General features: G+C 45.2%; 3 protein-coding genes across 6 annotated transcripts; 1 reads left to right on the top strand and 2 right to left on the bottom strand.

Moving 5' to 3' along the window:
- The first annotated feature begins 193 nt into the window (after nucleotides 1–193).
- On the top strand, nucleotides 194–5691 carry gdi1 (GDP dissociation inhibitor 1). 2 transcript variants are annotated; one of them, XM_084680042.1, is made up of 12 exons: nucleotides 194–274; nucleotides 645–725; nucleotides 1661–1768; nucleotides 1912–2011; nucleotides 2414–2548; nucleotides 2654–2852; nucleotides 2999–3130; nucleotides 3538–3637; nucleotides 3813–3984; nucleotides 4138–4282; nucleotides 4427–4481; nucleotides 4582–5691. In XM_084680042.1, exons 2-12 carry the CDS (start codon nucleotides 681–683, stop codon nucleotides 4732–4734), a joined length of 1344 nt encoding a protein of 447 aa, XP_084536168.1. In that variant the 5' UTR covers nucleotides 194–274; nucleotides 645–680; the 3' UTR covers nucleotides 4735–5691. The 2 variants fall into 2 exon arrangements, with proteins under 2 accessions (XP_084536168.1, XP_084536166.1); XM_084680040.1 differs by lacking the exon at nucleotides 194–274 and having other exon boundaries at nucleotides 444–725.
- Nucleotides 5692–7209: 1518 nt separating this feature from the next.
- itih6 (inter-alpha-trypsin inhibitor heavy chain family member 6) lies at nucleotides 7210–16945 on the bottom strand. The gene is made up of 16 exons (XM_084681380.1): nucleotides 16676–16945; nucleotides 15428–15582; nucleotides 13506–13616; nucleotides 13101–13348; nucleotides 12799–12968; nucleotides 12487–12603; nucleotides 12163–12334; nucleotides 10150–12009; nucleotides 9969–10001; nucleotides 9769–9786; nucleotides 9577–9624; nucleotides 9425–9445; nucleotides 9210–9254; nucleotides 8979–9092; nucleotides 8394–8777; nucleotides 7210–8277 (listed from the first exon to the last, which is right to left on the bottom strand). Exons 1-16 carry the CDS (start codon nucleotides 16943–16945, stop codon nucleotides 8012–8014), a joined length of 4032 nt encoding a protein of 1343 aa, XP_084537506.1. The 3' UTR covers nucleotides 7210–8011.
- Nucleotides 16946–18484: 1539 nt separating this feature from the next.
- pfkfb1 (6-phosphofructo-2-kinase/fructose-2,6-biphosphatase 1) lies at nucleotides 18485–26082 on the bottom strand. 3 transcript variants are annotated; one of them, XM_084680038.1, is made up of 15 exons: nucleotides 25946–26076; nucleotides 25608–25661; nucleotides 22165–22290; nucleotides 21903–21999; nucleotides 21699–21765; nucleotides 21458–21532; nucleotides 21225–21281; nucleotides 21001–21122; nucleotides 20351–20558; nucleotides 20025–20171; nucleotides 19776–19880; nucleotides 19527–19656; nucleotides 19365–19427; nucleotides 19211–19275; nucleotides 18485–19085 (listed from the first exon to the last, which is right to left on the bottom strand). In XM_084680038.1, the coding sequence occupies exons 1-15, from the start codon at nucleotides 25995–25997 to the stop codon at nucleotides 19026–19028; spliced, it is 1428 nt and encodes a 475-aa protein (XP_084536164.1). In that variant the 5' UTR covers nucleotides 25998–26076; the 3' UTR covers nucleotides 18485–19025. The 3 variants fall into 3 exon arrangements, with proteins under 3 accessions (XP_084536164.1, XP_084536165.1, XP_084536163.1); XM_084680039.1 differs by lacking the exon at nucleotides 25608–25661 and having other exon boundaries at nucleotides 25946–26082; XM_084680037.1 differs by lacking the exons at nucleotides 25608–25661; nucleotides 25946–26076 and adding an exon at nucleotides 23553–25515.
- Between the last annotated feature and the right edge of the window lie 488 nt (nucleotides 26083–26570).

Below are 26570 nucleotides of genomic sequence, written 5' to 3'. Positions count from 1 at the left end.
TTATTGAGGAATACAACAACTAGAAAAGCTGCGTTTTACTCCACAAGAGTAGCCTAATCGTCATATGGTATCACAACATTTTATGTAAACACCCAAAGTAAACTATAATAAACTCTTGATCACAGCATTAGGCTCTATTCAGCGAGTTGGCGGAGGAATACCACTGCATCATCCACACAGCTGCACCTATCTGAACTGAAAGATAGGGGAAAAGAAGATAAAGCGAACAATTAAAACCTACAATTGTCTGCATTGACCATATTGAAAAAGCAAAGTACGGTAATTTGGCTAAATAATTCTTTATTATGTAGTTGGGTCGGGTTGAAAACACCTACAGTTCTTCCCAGGCTTTATGTTAATCTATCTGTGGTTTTGTAAGATCACAAACAGGGGAGGTGCACTACTTTCCGACGCGAACGCACTAGCAGTGTTCCACAGGGTTCTTCGTGTAGGGCCATCTTTGGTCGTCCTCGCCGGTGACAGTGTGGACCATATTCCACTGTTCATTTACACCAGAGGATAAATTAATAAAATATAAACTTGAAACGCCATCTAACTGACAAACTGTTGTGTAAAGACAGAGTGTTCGTTTGCATTTGCTTTAGCACTGATTATTTCTCTCAATCTTTTTCAATTTTACAAAGCAAAAGAGGGCGAGACCGGAGAGGCGGTGATACAACATGGATGAGGAATATGATGTGATCGTTTTGGGCACCGGACTTACAGTAAGTAATCTGAATTAATTTGCTTCTTATAACCGACGGGGTGTGTGTTTTTCATTGACTTTGAATTGAATGAAGTTGCAGTGTCTGGGACTCATCTCAAATGTCCAACCCATCGACTCTGCATCTCTGACAATAAATACATTCGAAAATATGCTTTATTTAAAATTCGCTTCATAAATTATCACTGTGACTGAAAAAAACGATTCATAGTATATAGCCTATTTGCAAGTGTTGCCAACAGTCCAAGCATTGTTCATTTGGAATCGTTGTGCAGCATCTTAGGCGTAACCCTACTAAATGTGATAGTAGTCCCCCTCTCATGGATAGGCCTACATATAAAACGTTAACGCAGGCCTGAGAATGGTTTTAAATGATTGATTCTGTCCCCAGCACTGTGTTGTCGCTTCAGAAATGAAACCATGTCCGTGTAAAGGCAAATCCAAAAATGTCCATCATACCGACTTGGCATTCTGTCTTGTAGCCTAACCTATCCCCTTTCAATGTTAATCGAAAACATCAGTTATTCTTGCACAGTCACTATTACATACGACTTAATTGTAATAACAGTTGGATTAGGTAATTGCTATTAAAGTTGAATTTTGAAGATATGTAGTCAATAGGTAATTTGCTGTTATCAACAAAACAAAAGTCTGCGGTTGTTATAACGATTAAGATTATGATTGTTATTATTAATATTACTATTGTTAAAGTTAGTATACAAGCATTTATATGATATTGACGGCACATCGACTCGCGCATGCGCGGCGACGTTGCTCATGCAGCCCCTCCCTCGTACAGCCTCCCTCTGTTCTCTTTTGCACACTCACACGCAACACTGGAACATCCCATTTCATAGGAATGAATGTACATTTGGTTTGTAAGAAAGTGGTGAATGACATTACAGTAAATGTCGACTTATCCACTGCATTGTCTAGGAATGCATTCTGTCTGGAATCATGTCTGTGAATGGGAAGAAGGTTCTCCACATGGACAGGAACCCATACTATGGTGGGGAGAGCTCCTCCATCACTCCCCTGGAGGAGGTAAGGACTGGCACAACTACACTTCACATATGAAAGACTAGGGGTTGGGACTTCATCATATCTGATTTCTTATACAGATTCCTGGAAATCTAGTTTTCAAGTGTCATTGATGTTGGCTGTGGTGAATGTTCTCTACTCTGTAGGTGTACAAACGCTTCGACCTCACAGACAGCCCTCCCGAGTCGATGGGTAGAGGACGTGACTGGAACGTGGACCTCATCCCCAAGTTCCTGATGGCCAACGGTCAGTCACTGGTTTACCAGGGTTTTTTGTACATGGGGAAGATGTTCCAAAGAATATTATTTATTTTTGATTTGTTTACTAAATTATAGAGAATACAAGCACATCATGGAGCGTGGGAGCTCTCAGGTCTCACTCCTCTTAACTGAATAGATAAAATCACCCTGTTAAAATGCTCTTAGGATAAGTAGGAATCAGAATGCAGCATAAACTCTACAAATAAATGATTAATTATTAACATAACAACAAAATGTTAACATCCGTCATGCACGTTGATTTGAACAAAGATCCACGTTGATATGAATGAATCAAAATATTTTTTGGGAGTAGATTAAAACATGTTAAAACCATACAGCAACCCCAAAAAACAAACATATTTTGTTGATTTCTATCATATAAATGCAGGTCAGCTTGTGAAGATGCTGCTATACACAGAGGTGACTCGCTACCTGGACTTCAAAGTAGTTGAAGGTAGTTTTGTCTACAAAGGAGGGAAGATCTACAAGGTGCCATCAACTGAGACTGAAGCGCTTGCTTCAAGTGAGTTCAACCGTATGCTACAGCATACTTCAAAATGTGTATTGTCAACATTAAACTCTATTTCATTACTGTATGAGACTACAATGAACTTCTTGCCTTTTCAAGATCTCATGGGGATGTTTGAGAAAAGAAGGTTCCGGAAGTTCTTGGTGTTTGTGGCCAACTTTGACGAGAATGACCCCAAGACCTTTGAGGGCGTCGACCCCAAGCTTACCACCATGAGGGATGTTTACAAGAAGTTTGACCTTGGGCAAGACGTCATCGACTTCACCGGACACGCCCTGGCCCTGTACAGGACAGACGAGTAAGTGCAGACAGGCAGTCATTATTCTCGTGTCAAAGAAAGTGTCAGTTGTTACCAAGTTGTCACGGTGATATTTCCATGACTCAATGTGGCCGTGTAGCTAATCATCGGTCACGTTCTCTCATGCTGTTCTATCGTGTTTTCAGCTATCTTGACGTCCCCTGTTTGGAGACAATCAACCGTATCAAGCTGTACAGTGAGTCCCTGGCCCGGTATGGGAAGAGCCCTTACCTGTACCCTCTGTACGGACTGGGGGAGCTGCCCCAGGGCTTTGCCAGGTCTGTGCATCAACACACTCCTCCCTGGAATGAATCAAGTCCAATTAATTTCCAAACAACCAGTCAAAAAGATGAGCAATTATCCAAGGCAAAAAAAAGGCACAAAAAAACAACATTTATCTCAGGGACACACACAGATGCACACACATGCAGGACAACACTGCTCCACTTACACAGTGGCATAGGCCAAGGAGAGTAAGTGGGTCTTAAAATACGATTGAAAAACATCAATAGTGGGGGAGGATCTCATCACAAGCGGAAAGTTATTCCAGAGCCGCGTTGCCACTGAGAAGACTCGATGACCCTTAGATTTCAAACGGCAATGAAAGTGAACACAACCACGACCATTAAACTGAACAGGACCATAGACAATGTATTTCTTATATATGTCTTATGAATCCTAATAGGCTGAGTGCAATCTACGGAGGAACCTACATGCTGAACAAACCTGTGGAGGAGATAGTGATGGAGGATGGCCATGTGGTTGGAGTGAAGTCAGAGGGAGAGGTAACATCACAACAAGCTTCATTGACGTATTTGTTTGGGATGACCTTTCAAAACTCAGTTAGACTGGTACTGAAGGACAACACAAAATAGCTACGTTTGAATACAGTCTATGGTGTTTGGACAAGGGATAAACTCATAAGGATCGTATCTGTGTGGGCCCTTCCCTCTGTGGCAGGTGGCCAGATGCAAGCAGCTGATCTGTGACCCCAGCTACATCCAGGATCGTGTGCGTAAGGCTGGTCAGGTGATCCGTGTCATCTGCATCCTCAGCCACCCCATCAAGAACACCAACGATGCCAACTCCTGCCAGATCATCATCCCTCAGAACCAAGTCAACCGCAAGTCAGGTGAGGGAACCAACCTGTTTGTTTTCATTTCACATTTGCTTTATTGTCTTTTACAGTATAAACCTGGCCTGGTCATCCACATGTATTGATTCAAGGTTGTTGGGGGTGATTCATTGACTGTTGTGTCTCCCTTCCTATCCTACCTCCATGTAGACATCTACGTGTGTATGATCTCCTATGCCCACAATGTGGCGGCCCAGGGCAAGTACATCGCCATCGTCAGCACCACGGTGGAGACCAGCGAGCCGGAGGCTGAGATCGAGCCTGCTCTGGAACTTCTGGAGCCCATCGACCAAAAGTCAGTCCTGAGTCTGGAGTCACTAGTTCCACCAACTGACTTGTCACCTGACACGGCCTGCTCACTATATGCCACACTGTGTACGGTACATTTAGTGTATTATCGACCATCTCCATGAATGACCGCTGTCTTCTCCGCCTGCAGGTTTGTGGCCATCAGTGACCTTTATGAGCCGACAGACGACGGCAGTGAGAGTCAGGTGAGTCCAACTGTTAGAACGTACAATCTAGGGAGGAGAAGGTGTGTGTCGGTATTTGAAGGGAAAAAAAACCCTGTCCAATTTTGCATCCTTTGCCTAGATCTTTGCCTCCCGAGCCTATGATGCCACCACTCACTTTGAGACCACCTGCAACGACATCAAGGACATCTACAAGCGCATGACCGGAAGCGACTTTGACTTTGAGAATATGAAGCGCAAACAAAATGATGTGTTTGGGGAGGATGAGCAATAAGAAGGGCAGGGCTCCAAGAAAGGGGGGGAATCTGAAAACAGTAAAGAAAGGGCAGAACCTCTGGTGGAGGGTGGCGAGATAGGGGGAAGGTGGCGTTGAGGGGAATGAAGGGGAGGACGAGGTCTCGGTAAGGTAGGGTTGATGAGGGGTGGGGGTTCAGTTTTAAGTCATCCTCCTTTTTCTTATGCTCTTCCTTCTTCTGGCACGGCCTCTGACTCAAACATGTTACCACATACATACACACACACACACATACACATACACACACACACACACACACACACACACTCACACATTGTTCCCAGACTCACATTCCCTATCTCTATCACTGAAAAGCAGGGTTGATATGGTCTTTTCATTCCATTGTAGATTCTATAAACATGTCTTGATTCTTACCATTAGTAGAGGTTGACCTGTTCACTGTTGGTGCAGTTTCAAAGCCTTTAACTCTTTCTTCATGTGTTTGGCCTGTCCTCTCATTGCCGGTAGGCTAGGGAGCTGAAGAGACAAAGACATCAACATTGTTTAAAGCTGGTGTCAGAAGAGATAAACGGTGTCATGTAAAACCTGCAGTTTTGCCATGACTGTTTGCTCCTTCTCTGAATCTGCCACCTCTACTTGGCATGCATGCATCTTTTTCACACAGTAGTATTGTACATAGAACATGAAGACACTGCGGTATGAAGGCTGGGCCATTCCACGCATCCCTCCTGTCAACCCTGCTTTCACCTTCTTACTTGGTCTTTTACCTGTGTTATTTCAATAGACTGCTCCTTTTGTGGCAAATCTCTCAGTCAGGCAAAATGTAATGAAACATTATATATCAATGGGCTGTTCTGTCAACTGATAGTGCTCACTTTGCAATGCTGTTGTGTACCCTGTGCTATAGCAGGCAAGCTAACCGGTGGCTAACTGTTGTCCCCTAAAACTGTTTTTGTTTATACATGTGTGATGTCAGAGTTGACTTTGAATTGTTTACTTTCTTACGTTTTAAATTATTAAGAATTTTATTTCAGAATATTTGGTGCACTTTTCACAAGCTGAAGTTATGAAGTTTACTGAGTTGGTATGGAAATTGCGTTGTGACACTCTAAAGTGGACTTAACATTAAAAAGGGAAGGTGAAAGGTGTTGCGAGGGAGGGTTTGGCATGTTAGGAGGGTTACACATGAAAAATGGTAGATTTGAAATGAAAGACATTGATTGAAAAAGGAGGCCTCACGTTGTTGAATTGCAAAGAGGGCGATGAGAATGTATACTTGAGATGTTGCAGGCTTGATATCAGGACCCTTTTGAGTGAAGAAGGAAGACTGAATTTTTGGCTTGTAGTGAAAGCACCAGATCATGTCTAGGTTGTTGGAATGCTTGTGTTTGTCACTGAAGTAGATCAATCCCCCAATAAACTAAACCCTGTGATAACCCTTAGAGTAGACAGCAGGGAACGCTGGACACTCCCAAAGTAGTACTCTGTAGCATAAAAGTCCTGAGCCATGGTTTAAAAGTGCCACCCCACAAGAATGAACCAATATGTTTTACTTGGTTTTAGCCTTAATTTGGGGTCTTATCCAATATTTTTGGAATCTCTTAAGATTGGACCAGAACATTAAAAGAAGGCATAGGCCACTGAACCACTGACTGTTATGACGAGGGTAGTCTGTGGTGAGATGGACAGCTTGAAGCAGTCTTTTTACCCCCCCCCCCCCACACACACACACACACAGGAAGTCTAGTTCAGTGGTCTTGTCTCTGCAGTTGGCACTACAAACAGTGTCCTATATGGCGACCTCCATTTGGTTTTGAGTTCTCCTGCTTGGCAGTTGTGTTTTACCCCTCTGTGTTTACATACTTCAGGTTTAAAGAGCGTTCTGAAGCCTAGTTAGTGAATCAGTGAGTTACTGTACATATCAGTGGAAGACAGATGAGATGCTACCCCCTTACCCATAACACATTAACCAAGGTTGAGTTGGCACTATACTCCTCTTATATGACCGTGCCCTTCAGCACTCCCTCAATGACTCTAAACTAAGTTATTAACTCACGTTTGGGGTTTTTATGTGTCTTATTGTAATGGTATTATTTATTTGTTTCCACTAAAATTAATGGTGAAAGGTGAAAATGCTGAATATGCTATGCTATTAGTTTGTTCTCTTACTGATACAACTCAACTGATTTCAAAGTGATCCATACCCACATCATTGTTTTAGTTTGTTTTTGCTGTGTCATATGTTATGTTTGGCCTATGTTTGTGATCATCCCAGTGTTTTATTGGTTTGATATAATTAACCGTCTTTAACAAACAGGTTTTGATTGAAGGATAGTAAGTAATTGATTCACCAACCTTCACAGGAATCTCAAACTGTGCACTTTTAAATATAGCATGGTCTTCATCCTGGAATCATGTTAGCCGAACTGGAATATTGTGGGAGTTTCTCTCAGTGTAGTCATAAAAAGAGTTGACCCTTTTTTCACCAATAAATGCTGTATCATCTTTTTATTTATTTAAAGAAAATCCTAAAAGTGTGGTGGTACCGTTTTCCATCAAGTTTGGCCTTTTACATAAAACCCACTATTGACAATATCCCTTGAAATGGAAAAAGTGATAGTTCAGACTGAACAGTAGACAACTCACAGTCCTTGTTTGATCACTGGTATGTGAACAATGCCTAATGTCTTGTGTAACAAATAAAATGAATTAAACTATGAACGAAAGATAAAAAAAGATAGAAAAATAAAAAGCACATGGCAAACCTGAAAAGTCTCACTGTGCCTCTCTGTGTCTGAGTGTGTAAAATGATACACTTGTCCAAGTACCCCAAAAACAAAAATATTTATATAGGTAATATTTTATGGAACATACATACAGTATATACACACTTACTTTAACTTAAACTTAAACAAAAAATACAACTCTGAATCTTCCCCAAAATAACATTTCAATAATGTCAACTATCATTAAGATATCAGATAGTGATAGAATAAAAACCACTTGAGAAACATCCATTTTAAGAGTGACAAAAACGTGCTAAACCTGGAGTGAATGCAGAGAAATAAAATGGTTCTTAGTTTCTGTTGCCATATGAAGAATCAGTTGGTCATTGGTCTTGTTATTAAGGCACTGCTGCGCTGTGACATCACATTACCCAATATGAGGATCATTAGCATGGAAGACTGAAGACACCCAGTACCCTGGACTGAAGTCCCAGAGCTGGCTTGTCCTGGACGGCCATTCCCATAGCCTGAGCTGCCCAGAGATGAAAGGGGATGGAGTGGAGGAATGTTTATGAGTGATCCACCACGTAGCTCTGGTATGGCTGGCCCAGCAGCCTCTGTACCTCTGCCTTGGGCACCACCCAGCACCTGCCCAGGTGGTGCCTTATCACCGTGTCCTTCAGGGTCTTGTCCTGTAGAGCGACTGGCATCTTCATATCCCCCCACCTCAGAAACCCCTTGGCCAGGACCCCCTCTTTACCGGGCTGGGCGCCAGAGGGCCCATCCTGGGACTCCGTCAGCACAGACACACTCATGTCAGCATGCTGAAACTGGCCTGTGGAGAGGACAGGGAGAGGGGGTTGGGATCATAGGGGGAAATACGGAACTAAGTGAAAATGCCAGGAAATAAAAACAAGATGAACACGATATCCTTGTCAGAGCTGAGTTTACCTAACAGGCCTTGAGTTGAGGACGAGAGCCCATGCCCATCAGTGATGTAGAAGCCGAGATGAGCCAGCTGCAGGTAGCTGGGGTGTTTGTAGTGGTGAAAGAGAACCAGGAAACGCACGTCCTTGCCCAGCTCTATCCAGCAGCTCCCATGATTGTCTATAGCAACCTTGATGCCCTGCCTCGTCACTGAGCCCTGCTTGTTGGTGGGAAGCACGTCCCTCCCTTCCCCCTCCACGACCACAATGTCCAATGACAGCGTGATGACGATGCCATCAGGACTGCCCAGGGCAGAGGAAATGGTGAGCTGGTCAAAGTAGGTGCGGGAACGGTCTTCAACACCATGCTTAGAGGGCGCTCCTATTAGATGTCCATCCACCAAGATGCCTAAGGGAAGCACAATCAAGGTCACCAAACTAGACTGTCAGAAAAGAAAAAAAAATCCTCTTTACAGCATTGTGTTCCTGCATAGAAAATGCATCTTGGTTCAGTCACAGCAGGCTGTTGATCATGCTATGGTCAACTCGTAAGCTAGCTTGAACAAACACAGCCCAGTTGTGGATTGGATGCATGTCAAGACTCTGTCACCTTTCTCTGCATCCTCCAGTAGTCTCAGGACATCATTGGCCCTGCCGTCCACGGTGAAACACAGATGCTGATGCACCTTGGGGAGCTGGACCACAAAGTGAGGGTCTCCGTCAACTACACAACATGGACGACAGGAGGAAGACAGAGGTGTGAAACATGAGGGAAACACCGTCCCTCACATGTTTGAGGCGCTGACGTCAGTTGAGTGTTTGCAGCAGCAGGACTTCCTACCAGAAGAGGAGAACACTCTCACTGAGCTGAGTCTGGTGGGGGGGTCTGAAATGACAAAGCAGTCTTACAAGAACGACATTCAATGTTTGATCTGAGTCTTACAGAGTCTCTGTTGTGTTCTCTGAGCCCAGTCGGTTCTTGTTCTGAGTCAGGAGTGAATGTGTGATTAGAAATGTATCATTATCCAATTTCAAAGAAAAAGAGATAGTACTTACCAAATGTTGCTGCATCATCCCCTAAAAACAAGACATTTAGAATTATGCCATGAAATCTGATAGAATAATGACTCTAGTATTCCATAACCGGAAAGCAGATATTTAATGTGAACTGGAACAAAATGGAGATACGCTTGCGGCACTCAACTTACAGGACTCGTAGTTGAGGTCGTAGTCAAAATCGTAGGTTGCGTCATAATCTGTGAAATTAGATCAGAAACAGCCATGAACCACATCCCTCCCATCTCCCCAAGAGTTTTCCGTGGCCTTGATTGCTCCACAGTCCCTTGGTGACTACAGCTTTGTTTGATTGTGTTTGCACAGCAACAAAGACAAGGACTCACCTTTCACAAGATCTATATCTGTTTCAGGACGGGGAGGGGGAGGAGAAAACAGGGAGCTCGGATTTGAAATGAGTTTGAATTAGAACAAACAAGTGTTTCATTCAAATATAACACATATGTCAAATAGATGACGTCACTGTATTTACAAAAATGCAAGAGATGAAGTTATGTCATGAGAATTGCTGGCACAGTATGTTCACCTTTTCTCTGAATCTGAATGGAAGTAGAGACATCTAGTGGAGAGAAGAAGAATGTGTCACACCATCTGACATGCACTGTGCTGAGTCATTTCCAGGGCAGGCTATTGTAAACTGTGCAATTGATCTTTGAAAGACAACAACTGCTTTTGATTATGCAACACATGGGTAGAAGGGTATTTACCAAGCAGGCCTGCAGCCTCCCATAGTTTTGGCCCATCGGTGTAGCCAGGCATTGGGGCAAAGGTAGCGGACACCAGGGTGGCTATGGTCAGGTCTGGGTCTGAGTCTGTGTCTTGGGAAGCTGCTGCTGGGGTGAGGGGAGGAGGAGGGGTGGTGGGCGTCAGGTCATGCAGCAGGGTAGTGACCTGAGGCTGGTGGCTATCGCTAGTGGACATGGTGTGGTTCTCTGTCTCTGAGGAAGGGAAGGAGACTCTGACAGGAGGCAGGAAGGTCCTGACAGTGCTGGGCTGGGGTGTGGCCAGCCTCCCAGTCTGGGGTGCTGTGTCTGTTCTGGCGGTGCTTGTGGGAGAGGTGGAGGTCTTCACTGTGGGGGGGACTGTCTGGGCTGTGCTGGGCTGTGGGGTGGAGGTCTTCACTGTGGGGGGGACTGTCTGGGCTGTGCTGGGCTGTGGGGTGGAGGTCTTCACTGTGGGGGGGACTGTCTGGGCTGTGCTGGGCTGTGGGGTGGAGGTCTTCACTATGGGGGGGACTGTCTGGGCTGTGCTGGGCTGTGGGGTGGAGGTCTTCACTGTGGGGGGGACTGTCTGGGCTGTGCTGGGCTGTGGGGTGGATATCCTTCCTGGGGCAGGTGGAGGGGCAGTCTTAAGAGAGTTGACCAGCGGGATGGTGATTTTCCCAGCCGGAGGGGCAGGAGCAGTTTTAGGGGTGCTGGGGGGTGGGGGGGGAGTTTTACCGGAGAGAGGGGAGGGGGCCGTTTTAACACCACCTGGGCTGGGAGTGGTATTGATTTTCTTGACAGATTTGGGCGGAGTGGGAGGGGTGGAGGTCTTTTTTGATGGAGGGCTGTTTAAGGGGCGGCCAGGTGGTGGCTTAGGGGGTCGAGGCTTTATGACCTGAGGGTTAGTTTTAGGGTTGTTTGACCTGGACTTCTTCACAGCAATGGGCGCAGGTGATTTGGAGACAGGTGTGTGAGAGGTTGCAGTAGTAGTAGTGGTAGTGACACTGGTAATAGTAGTAGAAGTTGTCGTAGTAGATGTAGTAGTAGTCGTCGTCGTCGTGGTTGTGGTCGTTGGAACAGTGGTGGGAGTCAGAGGCGGTTCGTCAGCATCAGGTTTGACGACCACAAGCGAGGTGACAGGTGTGACAAAGTTGTACTTGAGGGAGAGATTGGTGGCCTTGTCAGCCAGCAGTCTCTGGGTGGCAGGATCTGTGCTATTCAGTTTGGCCAGCAGCAGTTCTTTGATCGTGAAATAGGCCCAGAGTCTTCGCACAAAGCTGGAGATTCCCTGCGTCCCCCCGGGGCAGCCCACGAACGCAGTCCCGTTCACACCCGTCTTCAACACATCGTTCTCTGCCTTCAACTTCTGCTTGGAGTCCACAGCCGTCAGAAACACCTTCAGGTCCCTGACACCGGGCTTCACCTTCCCGGTGACCACCAGCTCCGAGCCCTGGAAGTAGTTGGGGAAGAGGGACTGGGTGACATCGAAGGCCTGGTCGTCCAGGTAGGACAGCTGGATGTCGGACAGAAGGGGGCTGGCCACCTCATCGTAGAAGCCCTTCAGCTGCAGCGCGGCGTCCGCGTCCTCGTACACCATCCTGGCCACGCCGCGGTTGTCCATGGCCAGGCGCCGGAGCAACGGGAAGTCGGCGTCGTCCCCGAAGGCGATGCCGAACAGGGAGGCGGAGCCCAGGGCGCTCTTGGCGTTGGTGAGAATGGCATCCCCGGACGTCACGCCAATGGTGGCTTCCCCGTCCGTCAGGAAGATGATCAGTGGCACCCGGTGAGAGGCAAAGGAGGAGCTCGAGGGGGAGGGGTTGACCAGCTGGGCGGCAGAAAGTAGAGCAGCGTTGATGTTGGTCCCTGGGAGAGGAGAAATGAAGGAAGGATGAATGGAGGTGGAGTCAGAGGGAAATAACTCAAACGTTCACTCACAACGGCAATAATACTATAAAGGATTTAAAGGGCTTCACGACACCAGATGATGCACTGCTTACAGCAGTCAGTGTCACTCACAGCCCTCAGCGATGATCTTCTTGATGAAGTCTTTGGCGTCTCGTATGTTCTGACGCGTGGCCCTCACAGTGCGCCCCTTCTTCCACGTATGGACTTTGTCTGAGAAGGTGATGATGTTGAAGTGGTCCCCCTCTCGCAGGTCCCCCAGGATGGTAGTCATGGCCTGCTTGGTCTGGAGATCCGTAGGAACACGACAATTACCTCAAGACATCATCCTCCTGGATTGTGTCATCTAATGTAGGTGTACAAGCCAGTGGCTTGTTTGACGTACTGTACTATTAAAATGTGCGGAAGATTGTGATGAAGATGTGCAAGGTTGTGAACCTGTTTGATCTTGGTGCCGATCATGGATCCGCTGACATCGATGACAAAGATTACATCCTTGGGAACAACAGGGAGGCCCCGAGGTGCAAAGTAGTGCACAAAGTAGCCATCATACACCTGAGAGAGAAAAGCAGAAAAATATGTACAAACGACCAGTTAACTGGTGAATTGCTAGACTGGGAAATACTATTGTATAACTTCCACGACAATGATTCATGTAGTTTAGCCAGTGTATTTGTGTTTGCCTGCATGTGTGTGTTTGTTTGTTGCGTGCATACTGTATGTAAGTCTTAGTTGTGTGCAGGGCCTGACCTGGATGTCTCCCATCAGGTCTCTGAGTTCCACGTCATACTGGATTACAAAGTCAACATTGAGGCCCTTGGAGGAGATGCTGTTCTGCTGCCGCAGGGTAGGACTGTATCGCACCCTGGCGCAGCCCTGGTTCTGCTCCACCTGGGTGGAGGCCGGAGCCAGGGCTTCACCTGCAGGAGGGGGTGGGGAACAGGAGTCACGGAGACGAGAGATGGAGTGGAGTGCAGGGGTTTGTGCTGTCAAGCTATAACCTTCCCTCTCACACCCGCTGGTCTCTTTTTCGGTCTCTCTGTCCACCTCACCTTGTACAGTGTTGGAGAGCAGCCGGCTGGTCTTGAGCGGTAGGACCTTGAGGAAGCTGATGCCCGTCCTCTCTGCTATGCTGACCTCCAGGCTGAGGTTCTGGACAGGCTGGCCAGGACGGAGGCCCAGGGAGAGCTCATAGTGACCCAGTCTGCGAGGGAGCAGCTCCTCGTAGGACAGGGAGAAGGACATACGGGCCCCCGAGGGCACGCTCACCGCCACACGGAACTTCTCAATCTCCCTCTCCCTGGGGAACGGAGGAGCAGGATCAATTAACGACCATGGCATGGGCGTTGGCATGGTTACTATGGAACACATTGTGAGCAACTGAAGCCTTTGGGTTTGAATAATCAAATGATGTTGAGAGGGGACGGAGTGCTGCTCGACACTTTTCTCTGACTGACTTGGTGGCAACGAGTCCAGCAGTTTTCCCTTGCTTCTTGGCAGCGTCATAAATCTTCCTTGCAGCGCTCCTTTCCTGCACCTGGGCGACATACACCTTGCCATTGGAGGTGCTGCGAGCGGGAAGAGAGGAGGGAAGGAGAAGAAACGTCTCTCTGTGAGTTCCTCACAATTCTCGGATGATGTTACATGGAGAAACATGTCTGGCATTTCTGGCGCCTGAACGGGTCTATGTTCATTTCATACTTGGTTTCACTGTACTTTTTACACTAACTATGTCAGTCACAGAGCCTGGCTATATGTAGCACTTAGTGTTGGACTCAAGATAAACATGCATCACGTTGGTTTACAGATTGAGTTCAAAACATGCATAAGGAAGGTGGGGTCAGGAGAGAGGTGAGCGGAGAGAGTAATTTCCCTCTGAAAACATGGTTACTGGAAAGAGATCCAGTAACACCTCTCAAAGCTCCTTGTACCGGGAACCCTGCACGCTACCTACAGTAGCTGCCCCCAGGTATTAAGGTTTCCCACCCAAAACAGACCTTAAATAGGCTCGCAGGCATACACCAAACCACACAATTGCTAGAAGTTCCGTGCATTTTTTTTCACGTGACAAGGTGCTAAAATAAGGTCAGATCCTTTGAACAAATACATGGAAATATAAAAACAACAAGTACCTACAAAAATAAACGGGCAGATCTGAAGCAGGTCTTGTGTGAGACAGAGCATAATGGCCAGCGCGGTGAGGGTGGAAAATAGAGGTGCCTGTATATCTACGTGTGGCTGAAAGGGAGTGGAGATGGCGGTACATGGGTGACCTACACACAGGACACAGGGTTCTCAGTCCCAGAACCAGAAACACCACAGAACCAAAGAAACGACTATCCTTGGCGCTTTGCAGGCTGCCCTTTCGGTGTGAGCCAGAGTGTGCGTGTGTGTCGGACAAGGATAGAGAGAGACAGAGAGAAAGAGAGAGAGACTGCAGAACGCTGTATGTTTCCACATATTCACATGACTATATGTAAATATGTATACATGTGTGTGCATGTGTGCACGCATGTGTGTGTAGTGTGTGCGTAGTGTGTGTGTGTATCTTGGCATGGTGCCACAGTAAACTGTGTGGGTGAGAGAGAGAGAGAGAGAGAGAGAGAGAGAGAGAGAGAGAGAGAGAGAGAGAGAGAGAGAGAGAGAGAGAGAGAGGAAACAGGGCGAGCTCCTGTCCTTTTCTCTATTAACTTTCTGACTTATATTTACAAAGCCTGGTATTCATCTGCCTTTAAGTCCTCCCTCTCCTGCTTCCTCTCCTAAATCCAGCCCCAGGCTCCACAATTGGCCTATGCTATTGACTTGTTTGTTTTGTTTATATTTAGTCTTTTTTGAAGGTGAGTGTTGTGAAATCCTCATAGTAATAAAATTGTGTGTCTCTTCTCTGAACCGGAATTTTAAGTCCCAAAATAATTCCTCTGAAGTTTACCTCTGGATTTGATCCACTTGCTCCCTTGATTATTTCATGTTTATTTACTCCCTTTTCTGTCACAGTATTTACAAAGTTTTAAACTCTGGCCTGTGAATGATCCACTTCATTCCTTTTTTTTAATTCACAAACTAGAATTCCTATTGAAGGTACAATTAGTAGCCTGCTGTCTGTGATGAAGTGGTCCAGATATCAGGAGAGAAAGAGAGACAGAAAGTAACCGAGATATTGAGAGATGCATTGAAAAGAAAGGACAGGGGAGTTAATCCTTGAGGGTTTAGGTTGGTTGAGGGGCAGTTCTATGGGCGTATGTGAAGCCCTCTGTGACATGCTTGCGTGTAAAAAGGGCTATACAAATAAATTTGATTTGATTTGATTTGATTTGATTTGAATAAGAAAGACACAAGATAAAACTGCTCGTTAAACAGTTTGTCCAGTGTCCTTACTGACATGGTGAAGTTGGAGATGAAAGCCGAAGAGGGCAGGTCCACCTCGAAGGCAGCTTCCTTAGTGCCAGGGAGCTGGTTCCAAACGGAGCTGTGGACCGTGGTGATGGCGTAGCGAGATACCACGGAACACCTCACATGGTAGTCTGTCACCTTGAGCTGAAAACACAGAACATTAAGATGTGGATACTTTAAGGAGACACTGTCATCCTGAGTAGACTGATAGAACAGAAAATACTTTAAATGAGCATCAAGTTAAAACTGGAGTTAAAACTGGAGTTAAAACTGGAGTTAAAACTGGAGTTAAAACTCCTGGTCACATTGCATCGTCAGAAACAGAAAAACTGGATCAAAGCACATTTCTCATTGCCAAACCAAGGCTTAACAGGGTCTGTCCTCTGGTTGACAAGTTTAGCGAGATGATACAAAGCCAGTCTCTGCTGGATATCTCTCCCACCCCCTTGTTTACTTGGGTAATTCTGGCACTTGCTGAGATCAATGTGGCCAGCACAGGCCACATCACTGCAGGCCCAGGAGGCAGACTGAAACAGGAAGCTTTGCTCCTCACTGGCTCCAGGACCAGAGCTGTGCTTCTACATTACATTCATGTACACACTTACATGCTGTGGCAGACTGGGAGAATTTAAGAATTTAAGAATTTTAATGTGTTCCAAGAGGAACTTCAACCATGGCACTGTGAGCAACTGAATCCCAGTAAAGGGAGCACACTGTGTAGGAAAATAGAGCTATGCATTAATAACTGTATTTTGACCATTACATTGATTGGCAAAATGATTGTTTCCTAATGTGACCCTGGCTGCGTGAATCAACCTTCTCTCAAGGTTTGTACAATGACGTCATATGAAATTCCCAGGCTTTGGTTCAAAAAGCTATGAAATGTTTGTTCTTGGATGGTTGTGAGACAGGGGAGGCATTGTGTACCAGCCTTGTGGGTATATGAGTGGCATGAGAGGCTGCAAACCCACAAAGTTTAAAAAATACACGATGCTGCCATGTCATACAGAGAGCTGCCACCAGCTTGAAAACGATTTTGAGGTCTGCTCTTCAGAGCACGTTGTTCAAATGTGCAACGCTATTGCACAATTCTCAACAGAGCCCAAAAGAAAATAATATCCCTACAATATTTTTATTATGTTCCTAATATTTTTGTTATGGAGAATGGGGCCATTGCACAAAACGTTTGAAAGTCAGACACATTCCAGAATGTTGACCCCTCCCCCCACCCACTTACCGCTGGTTTGGATGGCTTGCTCTGCCGTTTGGCTCTCTGAAACAAGCAAGACAATGAAACAGTCAGTAACAGAAGGTCCTGGCAGTGTTCGTGTACCTTGTGATGTGGAAACATCTCAAAAGAGGAAACCGAGGCCCTCGGAGGAATGTTCTGATGCTCCACTGTACACAGGGGGTCATTTAAGCCCACAAGGTTGTTCCGAGAGGCTGGTGAAAACTCAACACCAAATTCTACTTCACTGAAAAGGAGTTTCTTTACTGCCCCGGTCATTATTTGACATCTTAAACTTATAGGAAAAAAGTGACTTTTTCTCAATACTATATTTTGGAAGAAAAAATACCTCCTTTTTAGGAAAAATCTCCAGAGTCCTTGAGTATGGGTTGGGCCAAGATTTTGTGTGAAAATAGACTGAATCAAAGCTATTCATGAATGGACGGCAACTGGAACTAGAAGTAAATGCTTTCACTGTACACAGAAGGGCAGAGGTTAGTTTCAAATCATTGCTGTGTCAATATAGCCCATTACCACATATGTGGAAGTTTGCTGGAATTGATCATAAACCAGTTGCTTATAAGTTGGGAAACTATCTGCGTTCTACAAAGCAAATTTCTAACTGCATTAGGAATTGAACCAGTTATTTATGATGATAAAAATAATCACTTGCAACAATAAACTGGACTGATGAGAAAAGGCAAGTGCGACAGTAGAGGTATAAGAAAATGTTTATGGAAGCGTTCAAAATATACCTCATGAAACATTACTACTTTTCATGCTACAGTATCCCTGAGTGAAAGACATTGCAATTTATGAAAGTTGATGAAAGTTGATGACAAAATTGTAGATTACATTAAGTGAATGTATGTACAATTAGACACATTTCTCACACACATACTTTTGAAGAATCCGCTGTGATCTCACCTGTAAAAGAATGTCTCTTGCTCCCAGGTGTGCATCATATTCATTTAAAAAGCTTTCTTGCACATAAAAGGTGACGAGAAACAAAATGCAATGGATTTTGTAATCCACTTTGACCATGATGATGAACTTGAATTCCAAGAGATTTAAAGTTATCCGTATCCTAGTGCGCGCACGTAGTCTGGGAAGTGCGTTTGGAGGAAGCGGTACGAACCTCACATTTTACATAAGTTATTTTTTGCAAGTCTTTCCCCTCCCACAGCTTTATTTAACGGTCGGAAACCGCTGTGATAATAAAGAAAATAGACGTTCTAGGCTACATGCAATATCCGAGCTATAAAGAATATGAAAGAAATTCAGTCCTCATCCTACTAAAGATTTTCGCTGACTCTTGTCATAGGGGAGCGTGCGAAATTAGGTATTCTTAACCCGTGAATGTCTACAATTTGAAAGAAAAACACTACCTCCCTCCCTCCCTCTCTCTTTCTCTCCCTCCCCCCCCCCTCTCTCTCCCTCTCTCTCTCTCTATCTCTCTCTCTCTCTCGCTCGCTCGCTCGCTCGCTGTTAAACTGTTTAATGCAGGCCTGCCATAACAGTAAAACGCACAGGCTATAGCTAAGTATAACTAAGGTATAATTGTGAAGGCATTGGTGGCACAAGTTTCTTTAAATGTGCCGTGTCTCTGATTGAATTCTGTACAATCTATTCCATGAGGGAAGTGTTTATTAAAACCTTTGTTTTTCACCAAATATTTGTTTTGGGTGTTCCTCTAGTTTCTGAGCTCAAATTAGATATTCAGGTTCAGTACTACCAAGTTTGTGGATTGTGAAATTGCTAGCATAATCCCATACAATACAGATGCTTCTATTCATAAGAAAAAAAAGATTAATAGAGTTGTTCAAATAGTAATTTTGAAGTTTATTTTCAAACAATGTTTATTTGTTTGTGAGCTGTCCATGGTGCTGATAGTTACTTATTTAATCTCCAAGCTACACTGCTTGGTGGTAAACAATGAAAAGTTACATCTACAATTTAAGATGTTTGTTTTATAATCTCCACTTCACGTACACATGTTCTGATTGCATATCCGTATTTCTCTTCAACAACTTTGTGAACCCATTACCGTCCTCAATAAATCCAGTCCAATTAGATTGACCAAATGGCTTGTATAGCCACATTGACACATTTTAGGCACATTTCCCTTACACTACGAGGTCAACAATTCCATTCTTTTGTGTCTCATTTACCAAACAGAGGTAGAATGTATTTTCTTTTTTTTCCACTCTGCTTTCACTGGCATTTGGGTTGCCACCATTCCATATGGTTCCTTTCCCTTAAGCTCCTTCTGCCATGGAGCCAATACAGACGTCCATGTTTCAACTAGAATGCTACAACGTCATGTATTCATGCTCCTAGTGTCCAGCTTCCAGATTCTTCATATGTGGTCAGGAACAGTTGTCAGTGCTTCTTCTGGTTTTCTATTGACATCTACAACCTATAAAACAAATGTTCATTAGTTTTGGGCAGGCAGTGTGTATAATATGCCCTGCCCTGAAGTCATTTGGAACACTCTAACTTTCCAAATCCACTGAGGTATTAGACGGAAGCTTCTTGACTCACGGGAGGCCTTTCTCTGTGTGTGTTGACCGCCTCAACGTTCAGGAAACAGGATTCCACTTTACATCCTAAAAACAGGAATGAAAGGCATGAGTGACACGGCCATGAGGGAAGAGCACGTGGGACATTGAAGCTCTTTAAAAAACACCAAGCTCACCATATGCTATTGGTGTGAGTTTGAGGACAGTGTGGAGAGGGCATCTCAGATACGGCAACTTATCTGTTTGGAAAAAAAGAGGCCTGGTTGAGGACGACAAGCCTCATGAAGACTAGACAATACCAGCAGTCCATGTCTGAATGGTAGCTTGTCATCCCCTACCCGCAGGTTTGTCCAGGAAGTAGGCTAGCAGGCAGCGCATGATTGCTTGGTGACACACCACCAACACATTCTCCTGCCTCTCCAGCTCCATAATCACCGGCTCCAGGCGATGGACCAGGTCCTCATATGACTGAGCAGCACGACAGAGGGAAGATAGACACAAGGACATGAAGGATGGTTTACTTTGGAACGTCATTTTTTCCTTTTCTGCTTTCCCACGCATGACCCCACTTTAAGGAGAACTCTTACCTCACCCTTGGGGTAACGATAGCGATACTTGTCCTGGTCCCTGAGTGCAAACTCCTCTGGGAATCTCCCCTGAATCTCCTCGTAGGTTAACTCTTCACACACACCCTGGAACAGTACAGAGCATGTCGGCTTCATTCAACACGTGCCCTAGCCTGTATGTTTCACCATTCATCGCTTTTGTCTAATCTATTGGTTCTACAACTGTAATTCTAATCTATGTATCACACACAGGAACTCTGCAGCACTCACTGCATCGATCTCATTGAGGGCCTTCCACTGCTCGTAGGGCACTCCTAAAGCCTCTGCTGTCTGAATGGTCCTCTTCATATGGCTGGTCCACACCTTCAGATCCTTGATCTTCTGACCCTTGATGAAGGCCGCCAAGGCTGTTGCATACTGCAGATAAAGTTGGCTAACATCATTCACTGAAGTTCTAGGACCGTTTCTTTATATCTGCGTACGTTCTATCTCATGTTGACATGTGCATGGGGTTCTGAACGAGAAAACAGGAAGTGTAATTTGAATGGAAACGAGTGCCATTAGACTTGACGTTCTGTGCAGGGTGATGCACACACATTTTGACCCCTGGGCGAGAGGCCCGAGTCGCCGCCTATGCGCCCCAGCAGGTTGAGCTCGCTCTCCCCGTGCCTGCTCAGGAAGATGGAGCGCGGGGTCACGTGAATATTCATGAGGTAGTACACGATCCTGCTCTGGATGTGGTCCTGGACTCTGTTCACCAGGTACCTGCTGCCCACATCGTAGATCTTGATGTAGGAAAGGTGCCTGTCACGAGAAAGACAAGAAAGTAGCTTACACAATTTGTATCTTTTGTACTATTTGTATTTTTTCAAATTTTCTATTGTAAATTATGGCAACTTTATAGTTTATTGTATATTTTAATTTAATTCTAAATACCCGTAGTACTTGCTGGACTATGTATCTTTAGTATAGTTAGACCACATATTTAAGTTTTTAAGATTCCTATGTGTTTAATGTATGCACCTTCCTGCCAAAGTAAATTCTTTGTCTGTGCAAACTTTCACGGCGATTAAAACCCTTTCTGATTCTGATTCTAGGTTATCTCCAACAACTAGCAGATAGATAGGCTCTTACTGAGCCTGTTACATTCGGCTTTTAATTAGTATTGTGCATTTTGTAACTTTTTGTACAACAGAGATGTGGACACACTTTCATGAAACAAAGCTCCTCTCAGGCTCTAATGTACCTGTCCTTCTCATCGTCCAAAGGCACGTAAGTCTGCTTGTAGCACTCGATGCGTTGCAGGAAGTCCGTCAATGCTTCGTCTTTGTCACGACCTTCATAGTCCGGACTACTGATCTTCACTTGCTGAGGAGAGTCAGAGCTTAGATTCAGATGTGATCATGTCAGGATAGTGGTACCAGAGAGCCCTCTGGTGTTCCATAACATGAATCAAATGGACCGTCTCACCTTTATGTTCTCAGCAATGATGTCCGGGTCATCACAGATCGACTCCACAAAAAACACCTTAAAGACAATCAGTTGGATCGATTTGTGTTTATTCATGAATTACATTCATAAATCAGCGTTTGCAATGCAGTTCCCACCATTGCATAGCACATAACACACCAGGTGGTAAATCCATTCGGCTTGAACCCCATTGTTCCACGTCATGCATTGAGATATGCCACATGTTCACTTGCCTTGTAACCCTTCTCCCTGGCGAAGCTGACAATGACACTCCTCCTCTCCCTGGTGGTGTTGGTGGCATCAAACACCTGGATAAAACACACGCCACCAATGAACTCTGCGTCACATGTCAAGAATATGTTCCGTTCATAGATTGTAAAGTGTGCGCCATGGCTACGAGTGAGGTGCTTCCTTCGGGATGTGGGTGAATGGACGGGGAGTCTGTGGGGGAGTTTCTGTTGTGCTCTTACTTACGGCTACTTGTCCATGTTCCTTTGAAAAGTAGGTTGTCAGGTCTTGCAGAGCCGCAGAAGCACAGGCGCTGTGAGAGAAGACACAGTCCGATATATATGGAGCTGGTCCCAGAATCGCCCCCCCCCCACCCCCCATCTGAGTATCAAAACCTTTGGGTCTCAGCAGACTCATTTGAAGACCTTGCAGAGCGGCAGTGTTTCATACTTGCGAATCCTCATGGCCTCTTCGTTTTCTGGTAGGAAGAACTCAAAGCTCTTGTAGCTTTGGACGGCATCCCTGCGGTACTGGCCCAGGTTGAAGACTTGACCATGTGGGAGAGGCAGGAGAGAGAGACAACAGTGATTTACGCAAACAATGACAATACCTGGATATGAACGTACTCCTTTCTCAGTTCCAACATTCAAATCTGGTATTCTTAACTTTTTTAAGTAAAATATATCTAAAATGCAGAATAGTGTATATAGACCTTTTGTGGGTACTCCTATCCAGTTGAGGTAGCGGGTGAGTTTCTTGGAGATGTAGGTCTTGCCCCTTGCTGGCAGTCCCACCATTACAAGCATGGTGGGGGAGTTGCAGAACTGGGGCACAGAGGCTGGGAAAGAAACCAAACTATGACACATCAGCTCTCCATATTCCAGGTAGAGGTGAGCACTGCCTATATCTGTCAGTTGGAGACAGGTAAGCGTGCGAGTGTGACCCTGAGTGCCATTGTAATCCCTACCATCTCATTAAGGAAGAGGCTACACGTGGTGAGATCAAATATCTGTAAACCAGGGCATCCTGATCACATGACTTCTCGCAAGTACTAAAGAATTCTACCAAACACACCTGTGGTACTTCATAGATCGAAATAAAGGACATACTTGTCAGAAGTCATTTTTATAGTCAGGTATACAAAATGATCCTACTCAAAAGAAAACATAAAAGATAATGATTCAAGCATGATAGAAGTAAAATGGCAGCTGCTGAACCTGTCCAGGTGGCCTGATCCCAGGAGCTGATCAGAGCCCTTCTGGGATCTGTCACATAGCTGACAACCAGGCCCTCAGGGAAAGTTAGCGCCAGCACACACAAGCGCCCATTCAGCCGAGTATTGACATCCTACAAATCAGAGAATTCTGATTCCGGTGTCAGCACATGAACATTCCTCAGGCTGAGTGAGGACTTTGATGTGCATGATAACGCAATCGGTCTTGTTTCATAATACAGGAACACTGAGTCACAAAAGTGTTTAGAAGATATGAGAAGTCTTTAAAGCCAGTAGCTGAATGTGGAGGTGGTAGGTACAGCAGAGGAGTCATGTGACGGTGCAGAGGGAATGTGGAGGAGAGGCCAGTACAGTAGAGCATACAGTAAGGACTGTCCAGGAATTCTGACAGTATGAATGGAGAGTGCAGCGTTAGCAAAGCATTTCGCAGGACAATGTTAAAGCAGAAAGCAGAAAAACCCTAGGGCTGGCTCTCCTCTCTCTCTCTCTCTCTCTCTCTCTCTCTCTCTCTCTCTCTCTCTCTCTCTCTCTCTCTCTCTCTCTCTCTCTCTCTCTCTTCTGCATCGCTCAGAAAGCTGCGTGCCTTATCCTTTGGCACTGAGTGCTAAGTGGCACTGAGCTAATTCTCACGGCAGGAATAAGGGGAGGGTAAACCATGGGAGAGAAATAATGCACAACCAGACTTTCAGTTTTGGGGTAGTTGTTGCACCTGTTGGAAACAGAAGACTCGCCCTGTGGCTTCAACAAAGACGAAAAAGGCGGAAAGAGGAGAAAAGAGAGGGAAGGACAGCGTGAGAAAGAGAGGAAGACAGACAGAGAGAAAGAGGAGGTGGGGGTAGTTCAAGCTGTAGCTGGTTCTCACTTACAGCCTCTCCTGCGACTCAGCTGGCTTCCCATCCAGGGCACCCAGATCTTGAGCAGGGGCGTCTGTGTGAGATCCTTCTGCTGGGTGGAGGACATGTCTGTCGCCAGAGTGGAGGCCGGTGGCCCCGGACAACGCATTTACGGCACAGTCTCCCCCTCTCCCTGTGCAACGGAGCGAGTGTAAGCCAGGGAGACCAAAAGAGCAACACAGCCCTGCTTCTCGTTGAACTCTGATGTGGTCACCTGACCGTTGCCAAGGAGAAGGAGGCGGGAGTCAGAATATGGGCGGGGAGGATTGTGGCCATGCTGTCTCACTGTTCAGCTGTCTGCTGGGTCACAGAGGACCTGCTGTTACGTTAGATAATAGGGCCCCACAGTAAAGTAGGTCTTCCTCAAGGGACCTTATTCAGAAGAGAAAAGCTACTGACACAATCAAATCTGACAATGCTATGCAATCTGACAATGCAAAATCACTGATTTAATCTGTCTCTTGGAAAGAAGATCCTAAAAAGCTCCAGGTCCTTGTGACTGCTTCCTCTCACTTGGGGTCAGAGTGGGATTGCTCCAAAGTAACACCAGGGGGCAGCTGAAGGTCTGGATTTAGAGGTACTGGAGACTACCACACTGTCTTGTAACTAATCAGCACATGAAGATGATCAATGGTTATTTGAAGCATTAATGTGTTTCATATAATCCAGTTCTTCACAGGTCCTGTCTGTCTGTGTGAGGGTGGTAATAAGGCATTAACAAGATTAAAGTGTTAAGGGCCAGATAGCCTTTTAGGACATGAGTGTTGTATCTCATGGCACCACATTACATGGTTAAGGTACGACATGAGATCTAAGAAATATACTAGTGTCATCAATATACCAATAATGTGAACATGTCCATACATTTATGATACCATTTGACAATTATTATCTGGATTGTATTCACAAATGCACGGATGATCATTTTAAGTTCAACTTAAAGCGTCTGCTAAATGCATAAATGTAAATGTAACTTGCTTCATGGAGTGATAACTGACTGGTCTCTGCTGTGACACTTGGGCACTGGGTCATGATGACATAACACAACCAAACATTCTATTTGTGTGTCAAAAAATCAGACCTCAAACCAGCTGTCACTAACTTACTGCAGTAACTGCACACTAGGGCCACGTGTGTTTTTGAGCGTTCTACAGTCACGTGATGTAAAACATAATGGTTGTTTAAAGGAAACCTGATATTCCCCAGTGTTTATGTTCGAAGGGGCAGTAATGACCGCTATTTCTTTTTTGGGTAGAGCCCCATAGTAGGGGAACATACCCTTCTTTTGATAGTAGACAGGGAACATCCTGCAGTATCCTCTTCAGGGTTGGGCCTGGCAGGAATTCAGACCAACTTTCCAAAATAAGTTGGCCAAGAAGGCTTATGCACACCAACACCCTGAAACCCCCTTCACAGGCACTCTCTCTGTGTGTCTGTGGTTCTACGAATCTGGCTCTCCTTTCAGAGCTGGCAGATAATAGGAAGATACAAGCAAGTCAAATGGTCCAGAATGGGGAAAGAGGCTTGACATTTAACAGTTGGTTTCTTGAGCTAGAGTTTTCAGCAAGAATACAAACATCAGATTAGAGTTCTGTTCTGTATCCCAAGGACCCGGTTCTAGATTACTGAAAGAATCAACTTGACATCCATGTTTCTGTCGAAGGTGCTGACTGGGCAACTAGACCAGTAACAGACCGACACTTTCAGACTGCCTTCATCACAGACATCATGGCTACCTTGCCATGTTGTCCATAAACATTGCACATCATACAGTAGTTTCAACACAAAGCTGATGCAAATCTTACATCATGCCACAAGACTAATATTGTTATTTTCTTCTTTTCCGAAGCTATTCTTAAAACTGCTGAACTCTGAGGCCATTACATTATGTGCGACAAACACTAGTCCAGCCAGCGGGGTTATTTATATCCCGTGATGCATGCCTGTGCAGCCACATGTCTATTGACAACATGTGGTACTTCTGTGTAAATGGCAAAGCACAACACTGATACCTAAAAGTAAATATACCAGCTTCTCCCTTTATCTCTCCAGTCCCCCTGGTCTTGCTGGGTTGCTGGTGCCCTTACGGAATAAACATATATTGCACTATATTGGAGAATATTGTGTGATTTATCAGGCAATAAATTCCCATATAAGGGGTTTAATATTAATATTTTCCAATACATTGCAACATATTGAACATGAATATGATGGTGTACAATATGTGTATCATCAATATTATCTTATGTATTTCCACATATAATATATTGGAAAATGTAAAAGAAAATAATATATTACATTATACCAGCATACATTTCAAGTTCTATAATGATGAATGTATTTTTCTTCCGTAAGGGTGGCCTCACCTGCGCTGTCACACCTGCGACGCCTCACATACTCCATCTGGGGAAGCTCCATTCTCAGGGGTTGTTTCTCTTGCGTCCTGTCTGGGAGAGGAGAGTCCACCGTCTGAACTGAAGACAGCCAGTGCAATCGGGAAGCCTTTGCTCTTTCTTAATGTAACCAAACCCCCTCCGCTACAGAACTCTCCAGGCCCCCTCCTTCCGGCTGGACACATGGACATATGATAGCCTCGACTTGCCCTTTAATGTTTGCCAAGTTTTGGGTTCACAATGTACACACGTGGGCCAGGCAGGGGAGTGTAGGGCAGATGTTAACAAGACCAAATATCATGAAGAGGGTTTAACCTTCAGACTGCCCCTCCACTTATCACACACATGTGAGATCAGGTACATCGACAACCATGTACCCAGTCATTAGAGGGTAACCTGTAGTATGAGTAGTACTGTGCGCAATCTCATTTGGACTTGTGATGGAGTTCAAATGTGTGCACACACTCTTTTATGTCAGGATATTTTGTTTCTGCTTAAGAGCTGCCCTCAACGTACTTGTGTAACAAAATGATTTCACAGAAGAGCGTGCCCTTTGGGTAAGTCTATAGTTGGTGTACATGGACAGCACACTGTGGTT

This window comes from Hypomesus nipponensis, chromosome 18 (genome assembly GCF_054491055.1).
Source record: "Hypomesus nipponensis isolate SF chromosome 18, ASM5449105v1, whole genome shotgun sequence".
In the NCBI taxonomy this organism is placed as follows: domain Eukaryota; kingdom Metazoa; phylum Chordata; class Actinopteri; order Osmeriformes; family Osmeridae; genus Hypomesus; species Hypomesus nipponensis.
The sequence above is the reverse complement of the archived record's forward strand: the minus strand, read 5'-3'. Positions and strand labels throughout refer to the sequence as shown.